Source organism: Lipotes vexillifer, unplaced genomic scaffold (genome assembly GCF_000442215.2).
Source record: "Lipotes vexillifer unplaced genomic scaffold, Lipotes_vexillifer_v1.1 scaffold410, whole genome shotgun sequence".
NCBI classification, from domain to species: Eukaryota; Metazoa; Chordata; class Mammalia; order Artiodactyla; family Lipotidae; genus Lipotes; species Lipotes vexillifer.
The window spans coordinates 2,105,680-2,119,707 of record NW_006794028.1 but is presented as its reverse complement, the minus strand read 5'-3'; the positions used below and the strand labels follow the sequence as shown (position 1 = coordinate 2,119,707).

At 42.2% G+C, this 14,028-nt stretch overlaps 1 protein-coding gene across 1 annotated transcript in view; it reads right to left on the bottom strand.

Moving 5' to 3' along the window:
• Positions 1–14,028, bottom strand: part of MAP3K21 (mitogen-activated protein kinase kinase kinase 21) — a gene marked incomplete at its 5' end in the record, with an annotated part of 48,506 nt that overhangs the window by 8,167 nt on the left and 26,311 nt on the right. Inside the window, 2 exons of the mRNA XM_007466999.1 lie at positions 601–723; positions 8,333–8,573. Of these exons, the coding sequence (XP_007467061.1) occupies positions 601–723; positions 8,333–8,573 (364 nt within the window). The remainder of the gene's footprint in view (positions 1–600; positions 724–8,332; positions 8,574–14,028) is intronic.

Sequence of the window (14,028 nt, the reverse complement as noted above, 5' to 3'; positions counted from 1 at the left end):
CCCATGTAACGCAAAAAAAAAAAAAAAAAATAAATAAATAAATAAATAAATAAAAAATGCAAAATTCTAAGTACGGTTTCCACTGAATGTGAATCACTCTGCACCATCATACAGTCAAAAAACCCTAAGTCGAACCACCCTAAGTGGAGGGCTGTTTGCATTAGGTTGGTCAACACAGACCAAATTCAAGCTAAATTTCAAAAAGCAAGATATTTTTTTCCTTACAAAACAATGAAACGAATGGAAGTAACCTCGAATTCCTGATTTCAGCTTTCAAAATATCCATAAAGAGGCTACTGATATAACTAGGTCATGCAAATGTTGCAGGCAGGCGTTTAACAAAATGTCTCACGATACTATTTCACTTTCTCCTCTGTGGCCTGGTCACGTCACCGATTGCGTGGAATCTAAAAATCATTGATTGTGAGAACAAGAAAATGAGACTAAGGAAGATAAGACCAAATCTTGCTTTCCAAATAGTTCTGACACCTCCTAAATATCACAGGGTTAGAACCGGCTATGAATGTCTGCTTAAGTTGGATCCCAGTCAGTTAGTGACAGAAAGCCGCCAAGAAGCCCCCCGTGGGGGAGAAAGCTCACGCTGTATTGCCCGGAGTCGGGGGATCACCGTGGGGCTGCTCGGTGTACTGAAGCTGCTGCTATTCAGGCTCCTCCGTTTGTCCAAGTTGGGGGAGGCTTGCACGGTTATTTTGTGCTGGAAATCTGTCAGATATGGGGAAAAAAAAAATGAGAACTGAGAGTCCATGGTTTTCGGTTATTCCCGTAGCCCCAGCTTTCGCACATGGCAATAAAAGCAGGAACTGCCAGACAGTAAGAATATGGTGTATCTCAGAGTCTGTTCCTAGTTTCTTACTTATCTTCCGTTCAGGGCTCATGTCCGTAAACAATGACTCAGAGTCATGACGCATGAGGCACGGTGAGAGACACATGCTCACAAGGAAAGAAACTATTACTGCGTATTGCAGAACTCAAGGTCTTCCGGGGAGAAAGAGTTACCTTCATTCGGTCTGATAGAGTTGAAAACAAAATCGAGATGGGAAACACCCTGGGTTTACATGAGTCCTGGGTCTGTCACTAACAGACTACAGACCCCAAACTAGTCAGGAGCCTCTCGGCGCTGGTCCCTGCGGTTGTTGGCTAGAACAGAAGACACCTCCCAGGGTGGCCGTGGTGATTAGAACGGAAAGTGGACGTTACGCGGGGCCCCGGACATGCTACCCCAATGTTTACTACTTAGCCTGTCACATTTCCACAGGACCATCCACCCTTCATCAACCTTCCTCAACTTTCAGGTCTGGTTCTTTGGGTCTTTCTTTCCTGATGCAGGCTCCCATGTCACAGAAACTTACATCAAGTACATTTTTATGCTCTTCCCCTGTGGATCTGGCTTGTGTCGGTTTAATTTTCAGACCCAGCCAGGGTCAAGAGAAACTCCCCCTTGCCTGCAGTTGAAAGCGTTTTGTGGTCAAGGTACACACATGTGATGGTTACTATTACCTAACTGTAATATAGGGTAGCTCTCATGCCAGAGGTATGCCAAGAACTATGGGAACATATGGAAGAAAAGTCATATTACCAGAGGAAAGAGGAGGGTGTCTGGGAAAACTCTGTAAACTGCTAGAAAAATTATCAGAAACTTAGAAGCAGGTAAAAGAAATTACTGGATGTTCTTTCAGTGCAGTGCCGAGCTTAACCTCTGACTGATATTCTATTGACTGGGCTATTTTTACAACTCAGTAGGAGCAGAGGTTAACTTGTAGATTTTGTCTGGTGATGATGCCAATAACTGCTGTCTGGTGTAAAAGAAAATCCCAAAGGTTATGATTTACTGCCATATTGGGTTTGTATTTAGCCTAGCAATCTAATCCTAACATTTCTTTACTAAATTGACCATAAACACTTAGGTCCTCAAATTCTCATGTGAACCAATTTGAACTGGTTCCCTCATTAATTAATAAGTTGAATAAAATCATTGACACATGTTCATTTCACATATGCAAGACAGCTATAATTTGCCTTTTTGAAAATTAAAGAACTTTAAAGAACCACCTGGTATTTGAAATGAGGAGTTTGAATTTGGTAGGCAAGACATCTATCCAATTACTCATGCTAGAAATTTGAAACTTTTCTTGATATTGTGTTCTCCCTGACCCTCCATATCCAGTCAAACACAAAGTATCTTGTAAAACTCTTGTTATATATTCTTCTTAGAGTTATAGTTGAGAAATTCATACTCTAGGTTCTAGAATCAGCAAACTCCAGATGTGAATGAATCCCAGCTTATCACTTACTAGCCATATGAATTTTGGGAAAGTAACAATCTGTTTTAAGTCACAGCACCTTCATTGACAAAAATGGAAAAAATAATTATTCCTATTTCACAGGACAGTTAGGAAAAATTAAATACAAATAAATACAGAAAATACTTAAGTACAGGGCTCAGGACATAATAAATGCTCAACACACATTAGTGATGCTTTCTGTTCTCTCCATTTCCACTGCCACCATCATTTCACGCAGAGGCTGCTACAATCCCTTGATCAATCTTTCAGCATCTCTGTTTGGCCCCTCTGGTCTACCTCACAGCAGGCAGATGTCTTTTTAAAAATGCATGGCTGACTATCATTCCCCTGCTAAAATCCCTCAAAGGCTTTTCATCATTCTTAAAGTTACAGGTCAAAATCATAACATCCTCTCCAGTCCCCTGCAAATCAGAGTCTGGGCTCCTTGTGCCACCCTAGCTTCATCGTGCCCTGCTTTCCCATCACTCGCCGTGGTCTACACCAGGGGTCAGCAAACTTTTCCTAAGCAGTGCCACACAGTAAATATTTTAGTTTCTATGAGCCATATGGTCTGATGGAGCGAGAAAGCATGCCCACAAACACATAAAGGCGTGTGTTCCAATACGACTCTATTATGGACGCTGCAGTTTACCTTTCCTGCAGTGTTCATGTGTCAGAAAATCGTTTTTTCTAGTATTTAATTGTTCTTAGCTTGTGAGCTGTACAAAACAGGTGGGAGGCTGGATTTGGCCCAGGGGGCAGAGTCAAGCCACACTGGCCTTTTTTCAATTCTTGGAAGAAACCAAGTTTCTTCGCAGGTGTTCCCTGCCCGTTCCCCTCGTGTTTGGTAAATTCCTACTTCGAGTCTCCATTTAAATGTTTCTTTGTGAGGAAGCTGTCTGTGATCTCCTTAGACCAGGAGACATCTCTCTACTAATCACTGTCATATGACGTTTCCTTCACAGTAGTTAATAATTATAGCAAAAAAAATAAGCATTTGTTTAATTATTAGCTTAAGGCTGCCCCCAATACAACGTCAGCTCTCTATGTTGGGGGGAAGGAGTCAGCTGCCATCACTGTGACCACCTCCAAATGTGCACAGGAAAGGTGCGTAGCAAATCTTTGCTGAATCAATGTCTTCTCTGTTTAAGATTACAAGTAACATATATGTGTTAGTATACGGTATTTGTTTTTCTCTTTCTGACTTACTTCACTCTGTATGACAGACTCTAGGTCCATCCACATCTCTACAAATCTCTGCAAATGACCCAATTTCGTTCCTTTTTATGGGTGAGTAATATTCCATTGTATACACATGTGCCACATCTTCTTTATCCATTCCTCTGTTGAGAGACGCTTAGGTTGTTTCCATGTCCTGGCTATTGCAAATAGTGCTGCTATGAACACTGGGGTGCACGTGTCTTTTTGAATTACGGTTTTCTCTGGGTATATGCCCATATATGTGGAATCTAAAAAAATGGTATAGGTGATCCTATCTGCAAAGCAGAAATAGAGACACACACATAGAAAACAAATGTATGGATACCAAGGGGGGAGGGGTGGGATGAATTGAGAGATGGGGATTGACATATATACACTATTGATACTAGGTATAAAATAGATAACTAATGAGAACCTACTGTATAGCACAGGGAACTCTACTCAGTGCTCTGTGGTGACCTAAATGGGAAGGAAATCCAAAAAAGAGGGGATATATGTATACGTATAGCTGATTCACTTTGCTGTACAGCAGAAACTAACACAACATCATAAAGCAACTGTACTCCAATTAGAAGAAAAGACTACAAGTAACACAGGGGCAGAGATCATGTTGTGAAGACAAAGCGAATGGAAATGACGTGCCAGATGGGAGGCTTTGTCCATCTACCATCTACGTGAGCAAGAAAGACTTGACTGGGCAGAGCAGTTAAGGAAAGGAAAGAATGGATGCAAGAAAGCAGCTCATCAGGGCAGATGACTAACTGAACTGGGGGGAGGGGAAGCAGGTAGGAAAAGAAAGAAATATTCTTATCCAAAGATATGAAACGATTTAGACTGAAGTGCATTATAAAGGTTCAACTAGCCCTGTGGTCTGTCTGCACGCTGTGGATGAGCCTCCAGCCCAGAGCAGAAGGCGGGCTGCTCTTGCAGGCCTCAGCACTAGAACACAGAATCAGGCCATGGCATCTGAACGGCAAACCATGGGGAACAAATGATGGGAGGAGAGACGCCAGGCACGGGTCAGGGAAACAGCATGGAAGGTTTTAAGGCCAAGGGCGAGTTACAAAGGCACAAGACTGGACTTCAACAATCCCTAAGATCTGGAGTGTTTCTGGTCTTCTGAAAAAATCTAAATCCTTTCACTCAGAGGGAAAAAAAGGCGCTCTGTGCTTTAAACGTAAATAAAATATTCTTTATGATAAACATCCTTGTCCCTATGAAATGGGGAAAGCTTGATTCTGTCCTAGTTACACATTTAGGAAAACTTGGGCTGAACTGTTAAGGGGCCCTGGCCAATGTCCAGTTTTTCTCTGGACCGCTTGCTAGACGTGTTCTCAAGGTATCTGCTCATGGCAGGTTATCAGGAGGGCCACAGGCTTTTGAGTAAACCTGTACTTGTATTTCCCCTGACACTATTTATGTTTCACTAAGGACACTGACACGGCTCAGTGGGAATCATCATTTTTACAGTAGAAGTTGCAGTATTCTTTGAAGAGTCCTGGTGGAGCTTTTGCCTTCTCTCCCTATGGGTGTACACACACTCACTCACACTCACGCATGCCAGGCAGGACTCTGGCACTTCTGAAATGGCTGAAGTGAGAATACCACGGCTTTAGAGACACGCCGACCTCTGAAAGCTTCAAAACCTCTTTGACCTGTTTTATATGTTCTAAAAACACAACTTTGGTTCAGAATAAACATAATACAGCAGGAGTGATACAAAGTGGTAACAATATAAAAATATCTGCCATGATCGTTCTTTTTCGTTCTACAAATTCCAAGGATGCACAAAATGTAATTTACAAACTCTTAGATTATGCTGTCTCATTTTATAAGCATTTCTCTTCCTTATTCGCTAGCTATGCAGGATTGCCAGAAGGAATAATTACATTTGAGTTTTCTGGCAGTAAGTCACCATAGCTATAAATAGCCATAAGATTCAAAGCTACCATCAGTGATTCTGTAGGACAAAATTACAATAATTAGATAATTATTCACATTTAATAACAAATTTTTGAAAGATCCACAGGCATAAATATTAAGAACCAGTTTGTAGGAGTCTCAAATACGTTTCTGAGAAATTCTTTCAGCTAGTTACACATGGAAAAAACCCTGCAAAAGGGGTTCAAGTAATTTGGTATGCTGAAAGGAAGGTATCACCACCCTTCAATCTATCACCTGTCAGCCGTTTCTTCCTTAAAAATGTACCATTAAATAGTACTAAAATCTGGTACCTCAAAGAATTTTCTAGCAGATGATAATATCTAAATCAGCTAACTCCCATGAACTTAATAAGGTACAAATAATTGCTTTCTCTACTCAGCAAGATTCCTGAAGGAGAAAAAGAATTATTTTTCTGGTTGTCATTCTTTTCTTTGGATCTTCGGATGTGTGTCCTACTTTGGGATGTTGGGCAAGTAACCCGTGTGTGTGTGTGTGTGTGTGTGTGTGTGTGTGTGTGTGTGTGTGTGTGTGTGTGTGTGTGTGTAGAGGGGAGTGTAGAGCTAGGGGAGTGTAGAGCTGGGGGATTCGAATGGGAAAAAAAGTTTCCCTAGTGGTACCAGTGTCACGACAATGTAGCACCATCTTGTGGGCAGAAGAGGTAACTGCCATCCTAAATTATAGAAGCTGCATTTCATTCCTTCAAAATGGATCAGGATTAGTAGATTTTATGGGTTATGTTTTAACTAGAATCTTTTATTAAGCGGCACAAGGTAAAGTAACGTGTAACTAAAAGGACCCCTCTATAATAGAAAAGGCAAATAGTACAATCCAGGAATAATATAAGTCTAGCAAAAATGGTAAAATATATTCAATTTGTGCTGAATAAATGCAAGGTATTAGGCCAAGCAACATTTGAGAAGAACCACCTCGAGAATCCTGAGATATTTTATTTAATCACTCTCCTAGGAAGATTAAAGAATCACTGGAATGATTTCATTGTTTCCCCCAAGTTTACTTTCCATCAGTGTCTAATTAGCTCCCCCATCCAAAGTTTTACAAGGCAATTCATAAATATTAATTATGGTTAACAGAGTCACAGTGCAGATAGAAGAACGCTGATACAGCTCAGGACTGGAGAAGAAAACTCACACTGAGTGCCTCTCTGAATTTTTCTATCGTCTATATTGAAAGCAGAAGCCTCGTCATACAGAAAATATTTTAAATTATGTCTGACATATCAGACAGTCCAGTGAATGGTCCTTCAAGTTACACTTTGGCTAAAAGCAAATATTAGAAAAGAACCTGGGAAAGTACTTTTTTTGCTCCCAGAGAGGGCGAAGGTAAAATGAATTAAGGACCCATTGCCTGTTCTCACCTCATCGAAACACATAATCAATAATGTATACTGTGTACTCCTGGCTACCCCATTCCAGCAATTTTCTGATCAATTGAGGACTTCTGCCATGACCTAAAAGATCACAGTATGCTGCAAGGCTTCTAGGATTTTGCAGTAAGTATTTTTACAAGACAATTTATACATACTTTATATAAAACAAAACTGTTGTTACTGTTATTTAAGTCAAATTTCCACACCATTATCAAACATCTCAGGAAAACACTAGAATCCACGAAGAGCTCTTTAAGATGTAATACATATAGAGAGAGACACAGAGAGAGGTAGAAACAGATATATAGACCTTCCTGCACATTCTATACAGGTGCAGCCAGCTCTGAGTTCTGTCACCATCCTGCCCTGTTAGAAAGAGCTGCGAAACAACAGGCAGACATCTGGTGTCCCCTTAAGCAAAGTATAACACATAACATCAAAGAACTTAATTTCGTGAACTAACATATGTTTGCTCTTTTGTATTCTGTTTAGTTTCTCCTGACACGTATTCCTTCTATGTTATTGTCACAATGGTTTAAAAATATTTTTAAAAGTTTCCCTAGAATTACTGGTTCGTTCTCGTACCTCAACGATTTTGAACCCTCAGATGAAAGTGGGCGTGTAACCGAGGCACTAGATACACTTTGCTGAGCGTGTGAATAGCAACCTTAGTGCCCCAGATCACAGCCCCGCGATCCTTGTGGAAGCAATAACTTAGTGACAAAACCTAAGTATGTTCAGATTTTAAAAGGTAATTGTAGTCAAACAGTTGTGATGACTAATGAAAAGTTGGCTTAAATTACAATTTTAAAATATACCTCTGTTTTTTAGGTTCAAAACTTTGATCTGGTTAAAAAATTAGGTACTAAGATTGTTTTAAGTTAAATGTTCAATTGGACTTTTTTTCCCCAAATAAAATGAAATCCTAACTGCTGTATAATGTTAAATACATAGATAAATAATCAGCTCTTTGCTGCTAACTGACCTTGCACTTGTACCTTTTAATTTATTCCACTTCTCTTGCTACTACGATTAGAGACAAGAAGCTTGACATGGGTAGGGTGAAAGAAATCATTTCTTCACTGTTTTCATGTTTCTTAATTGTTTACACGTTTTGAGTAAGATAGCTCTGGGCTGGATTTTCGCCATGCCAAGTGATGCCGGTTCAGTGCAATCAGCTAAAGAGAAATTAATTCTGCTTTGATTTCCAAAGGAGTAAATCAATGTCTCCACTAACAGAAGAGGATGCTTGGGGTGGGATTCGCAGCACCCAGTGGCCTGCGGTGCACTCCCTCCCTAGGCTGTTTGACCCGTGAAAACTCATTAGGTCGTTACTATGACCACGAGCTGAAGCAAGAGATGAAGATCTCATTCGTTCGATGCTTTAAAAGCTCACTCCCCCGGTTCTGATGAAACAAAGAAGCGCGCAGGTGGGATGACCACCCGGGTCTTAGGGAACACGGGGACAAGATCGTACCTGAAGGTAAACTGATCCGACGCCCGTCTTTGAGCTTCAGGCGGCTCCTCTTAAACTTGCCCTTCCTCTTCTTGACGTTGGGCCTCTCCTGGCTCAGCTGGAAGATGAGGATGTTGAGCTCGCGCTCCAGCACGTCGATCTCCCGCGCGGCCAGCTGCTGCTCCCGCCGCCTGAGCAGCTCCTCCTGTGACTTCTGCTGCAGGGCGGCCCGCGTCAGCTCCTCCTCCCGGGACCGCAGCTCCTGCCGCAGGGAACAGCGTCAGCGTCACCTCGGGCTGCCGCGCCCCGCTCAGCTCCACCGCCCGCCCGCTGCAGGTCCCCCGGACCGCGCGCCCCCTGCAGCCAAGACGGGCCGCGCTGGACCTCAGCACATCGGGGACTCGCACGCGCACAAGGCTCCCTCTGGCCCGTCTAGGGTTTTTTTTGTTTCATGGTTTTGGGGGTGTTTTTTTAGGGGGCGGGGCGGGGGGCAGATTGGCTCATGTAATTGATGGCCCCTGCTTTATTAGGGGCCATAAGCATCATTAAGCGGCAGGTTTTGAGCCTTACCATGTGGTTTCTCAGATGTGCCCTTCTTTATGGAAGGTTCTTTATGAATTTCGCGGTACGCGGGCCTCTCACTGTTGTGGCCGCTCCCGCTGCGGAGACGCGCAGGCTAAGCGGCCGTGGCTCACGGGCCCAGCCTCTCCCCGGCATGTGGGATCTTCCCGGGGCACGAACCCGTGTCCCCTGCATCGGCAGGCGGACTCTCAACCACTGCGCCACCAGGGAAGCCCATGGAAGGTTCTTTATGAAATTTTTACCCACCTTTTCCCAAGCCCAACTCAAAAGAAGACAGATAAGCATCCCCTGAGGCTGAGGCACAGCGGGCTCATCCTGTGACACGGGCAGGCTGCACCTCATCCACAGGGACGCACACAGGACACCTGGCCACAACGTCAGGTGTGAAGAGTGTCAAGCTGTGGGCCCCAGGTCCCATCTGTCTGTGGCCCTTCTGGTTTTATGGCCCGAAAAGAGTCATCACACTTTGTTATCCTCTCTGGCTTGTACAATCAGCTGACACATAAGATGTACATCAACACACAGCGACCAAGTACCGATGTGAAAGTCCCATTTAAAATGAAAGCCAAAAGGGAAAGCTTGACTAATTAAAGGATAGTTCTTCTTGTCACAAAGACTGTGGCGGTTCCGATGTCTTTCCTTAGGGTATTTAAGAATTTGCTTAGGGAATTAACACACCGTGGTGGAGAGGTTAAGGGGAAAAACAAAGCGAACGTGACAGGGGTCAGGTGAAGGCCCATCAGAAATGAACACACAACATCGCTAAAATGATAAGCTGCTGGAAAATACAGTCAGTACACAGAGAACTTATCAGGATCCCACGGATGGATGGAAACTGTCACTTTATACACAGATACCATGAATTAGCTAACAAAAGTCCCTCTGTCGTGACACTGACTGATTAAAATGTAACTTCCTCTCGGTTTTGGTTTTAGAATGATTGAACTTGTAAGAAATAGAAAATCTATGAAGAATACTTTTATTCCTATTAGAGAAAACTTATTCAGTAGTAAAACTGAGAACTCTATTGTTTTTAATCTACATCCGCATTCTTATTTCATTTCTGTAAAGTGTTCCGTCCTGTACCAGAGACATAAATGTTCCTTTCTGTGCTGAACTGCTTTCTCTTCCAGACTAGCCTGCCATAAATCAAGCACTCCCATAGAAAGCAAGGCATCTGCAAACTTTTAGTTCCACCGCTCCAGACAAAGCTAATCTTAGGATATCCTAATGCCAAAAACTTTGTGAGAAACTCCGCCTTCTCAGGTGGAGCTTTGGGCTGTGAGCTTTGAGAGCTATGAGTTTTGAGAGCTATGAGCATGGTTTGAACATGTCACACTTTATTACAAGCAGGCCGCTTTCCAGAGGCCACCTCTAAAGTACTGATGTGTGAAGAGACAGTGCAAGACAGAGGCTCATGGAAGGAACGAGAGCTGGGCCATGGGACTGGAGTCATAAAGGAAAATAAACGCGGAGGGCCATCCTCCCACAGACAAATATGATAATATCAAGAAGAAAAGGAGAGCCCTAAAAATAAAGGTTCTTTATTCAGATCAAACCAATTCTGAACTTAACGGTAATTCTACCAAAGTGGACCGAAATTCACCTCTGAAACATTCTTTATTTTTTCTAAACAAACTTCATAAACAAAATGGCAGGAGAAATGATTTTCTTAAGACCAACTGATATTCAAATTACTTCTGCTAATAAATATCAGCTGATTTTTATAGAGAACAGTATTTCTTCATTACATTGTGCCAGATATAAATGACTATTTATTACTTGATAAGAAAAAAAGAAAATGTTACCTGTTAAAAAAAATTCTGGAATCCATTATTTAACTGGTGGCTTTCTTCAACCAGTTTGTCCAAATTGGAGATTTTACTGTAGTGTATTTGGGGACAGAGGCTCATTTCCAGTCAGCTTCTAATTTCTAACTCATTACAGTCTGCCCTTTTGTTAAGATATTACTTTTCAGTCGTGTAGATAACAATCCAATTAGCTATTGTGAAATGAAATGGCATGAGGAAGAGATAAAGGCAGTAAATTCACTTAGGCTTTTTGTGTTACTGCTACAGTAATTGCATAAGAAACCATTTTAAATTCCAGGTCCCAAACCAAAATGTGAATCCCCTTGCAATGACTTTATAAATTGAAAAAAAAAAAAAAAAAATCACTTGCCTAAGACTTCATAAGAGAAAAAAATATCAAAGAGAAAGCAGCCAAAGTACTCTTCCTTCTGAATGAATTTTTAAAACATTCAGAAGTGTGTAAAAAAAAAAAAAAAAGCCTGGGGTGTTAGAAGCCCTTTGGATACTTTGAAATTATGAAGCACACAAAAACATTCTTTTGGTCGCTGAGATCACGCTTCAAGTACTACGTGTTTAATTGCTCGGCACAGGCCACTTAATAATGGAAAATCCAAATTCCTGGCAGTAGGTGTTAATCATTAACAGTGACAGGCCTTCTACAGTGGTTCAAAGACAGGTGCACGCACCCAGTGCACAGAGACAGACACACAGAGATAAGAAGCCAGGAATCTGGGGAGGAACCGGTATCTATGGAGGCTACAGTTTACTGAATAACACAGAGCACGGCCAAGTCACTGACCATTAATTCCAAGTCTGACGCCTCCTACCTTAAGCAATCAGTGAACAAGAAAGGGAGATAGAGCACGTCTACTGTGCTTCTGACTCCATCAAAAAAGATGCAATTAGAAACCTTGGTGGGGGGGGAAAAAAAGGACTATATATTCCTTAATTGTAAATCAAAGGCTCACAAGATACCGTAAATGCTGCACTTCAAAAAGCACTGCACAGAAATCACGTAAAAAGAAACAGTAAAGATACCACTAGAACGAAAGTGAATCCAAAGAATAACAAAAAAACTACTTTTAAGACTTCAAAACGGAGAAAGAGGAGTCATCCATTCTTTTTTTTTTTAACATCTTTATTGGAGTATAATTGCTTTACAATGGTGTGTTAGTTTCTGCTGTATAACAAAGTGAATCAGCTATACAGATACATATGTTCCCGAGTCATCCATTCTTGAAGCATGCTTTTTTTGATTTTGACACCACATATGATAAGAATTAACTCACTGAATGTGCCTCTATCCTACAGTTTCATAAATAATTATCAAGAATTAAAAATAAGAGTTTAAAATAATAATAGTTATTAATAACATTGCTTCCACACATAAAATTCTGTGATTTCAAGTTTTATCCTTCCTCCAAGTCCTCTCCCATTCCCAAATGTTTTCACTTCGGTGATTAAACATCTAATTTTAGAATTCCTGAAAACCCTTTGGGGAGGTGTATAAAAACAAAACAAAACAAAAAACAGACTCTTTCCTCTGTCATTTTAAGTCAACAAAATATATTAAAGTATCTAAAAGACATATGAATAATATCACTGATAGTAATCCTTCAAAGAACTGCAGGATTTAAAAAGTAGCGCGCTCAGTCCTTTTCCAGTATGACTACGGCTCAGAGCCCCGTTTTCTAAACGCCTGGGCCGGGGATGGGGAGGGTGGTGCTGCCGGGAGCCTGCCCGACTTCCAGCAAAGCCACAGCTTCCTCTGCTGTCAGGCTAGCACTGTTGGCGCCTGTGAAGTGGCACGCAGGCTCTGAGCCCCGGGGGGGCCTCACTCGTGCAAGCCCACACCACCCCGAGGGACCGAGACAGCATCTCTGTGACACTTCACTGTGGGAGGCGCTGGCAGAATGGTCTTGGTCAGCAAGTGGCAAAGCCCCAAGCCCAACGAGACGGCCTGGCTGGAGCCCTCAGTCTGAACCACTTCTCTAGACTGCTGGAGATTCCGGCATTCCACTAAAGACATAATATAATGAGGGGGCAGGGCCGGCCATAGGTTTGTAGACGTCCATACAGTCACCCCTGCGGTCTGCCTGAATTCCTGGAGGGCAGGGAGCAGAACAGCTGAAGCAGAGTCCACTGCGCTGTAGACCACCAGCTCAGCTCCAAGTGCTGGCAAGTTGTTGATTCAGAGACCAGATAGATCTTCATCCCTGGAGCATTCAGCCAGAGGTCCTCCTACTTCTGGTTCTTCTGAAAACAACCTGAAACACAGCTCCTCCCTCACCTGCTGGAAGGTCCTTCCAGCACCGAGGACAGCCCTGTGCTCCCCGCCCCTTTCTGTGTTCACTTCTCTTCTCTGTTGGCTCAGATGCAGGCTCCTCTCCCGCCTTCCCAGCCATCCACCTGGGGAAGCTCTTTAAAACATGGTGCCTATAATCAAACGTGATGCTCAGGATATGATCTGAACAGACTCAAACGGGACTGACTATTTCTTATTATATGAGCTCTATGTACTTATCAATGGGGTCAGGGTCTAAGGTTGCATTTGCCAGTTTTGAATGTTTAAACCCACAAAATACTGAAAAATCTAAGGAAGAGAGTGAATTACCTATAAGTCTGCTATTTGAAAAATATGGCTTACCAAAAAAAAAAAGAAAGAAAAAAAGGATTTTAGCAGCTCACAGATTTCCCCCTAACCTTTATTTTTAATTTTAACTTAGTTAAAATTATGAAATATTTAAAATATACTACGATTAGAGAGAATAGCAAATACCCATGCACTTACTATCAATATCTAATAGCTGCGAAATTTTTACCATATCTGTTTCAGGTCTGTTAAAGTCCTAGGCGCATCATATCTAATCCTATCCCCTCCCTCTTCAGATCTGCTATCCTTAAGTTGGTTTGTATCCTTCCCCTGTCTATACTTTTGGTCTTTTTGTACATTTGAATAGTATTATTGTTTTCTTTTTAAGTACTTCACCCATCACTACCATTTTCTTTTTGTTTTTAATTAATTAACTTATTTATTTATTTATTTTGGCTGCATTGGGTCTTCGTTGCTGTGCGCGGGCTTTCTCTAGTTGCGGCGAGCGGGGGCTACTCTTCGTTGTGGTGCGCGGGCTTCTCATTGCATTGCGGTGGCTTCTCTTGTTGCAGAGCACAGGCTCTAGGCGTGCAGGCTTCAGCAACTGTGGCTCGCGGGATGTCATGGAGCACAGGCCTAGTTGCTCCGCGGCATGTGGGATTTTCCCGGACTAGGGCTCGAACCCGTGTCCTCCACGTTGGCAGGCGGATTCTTTTTTTTTTTTTTTTTTT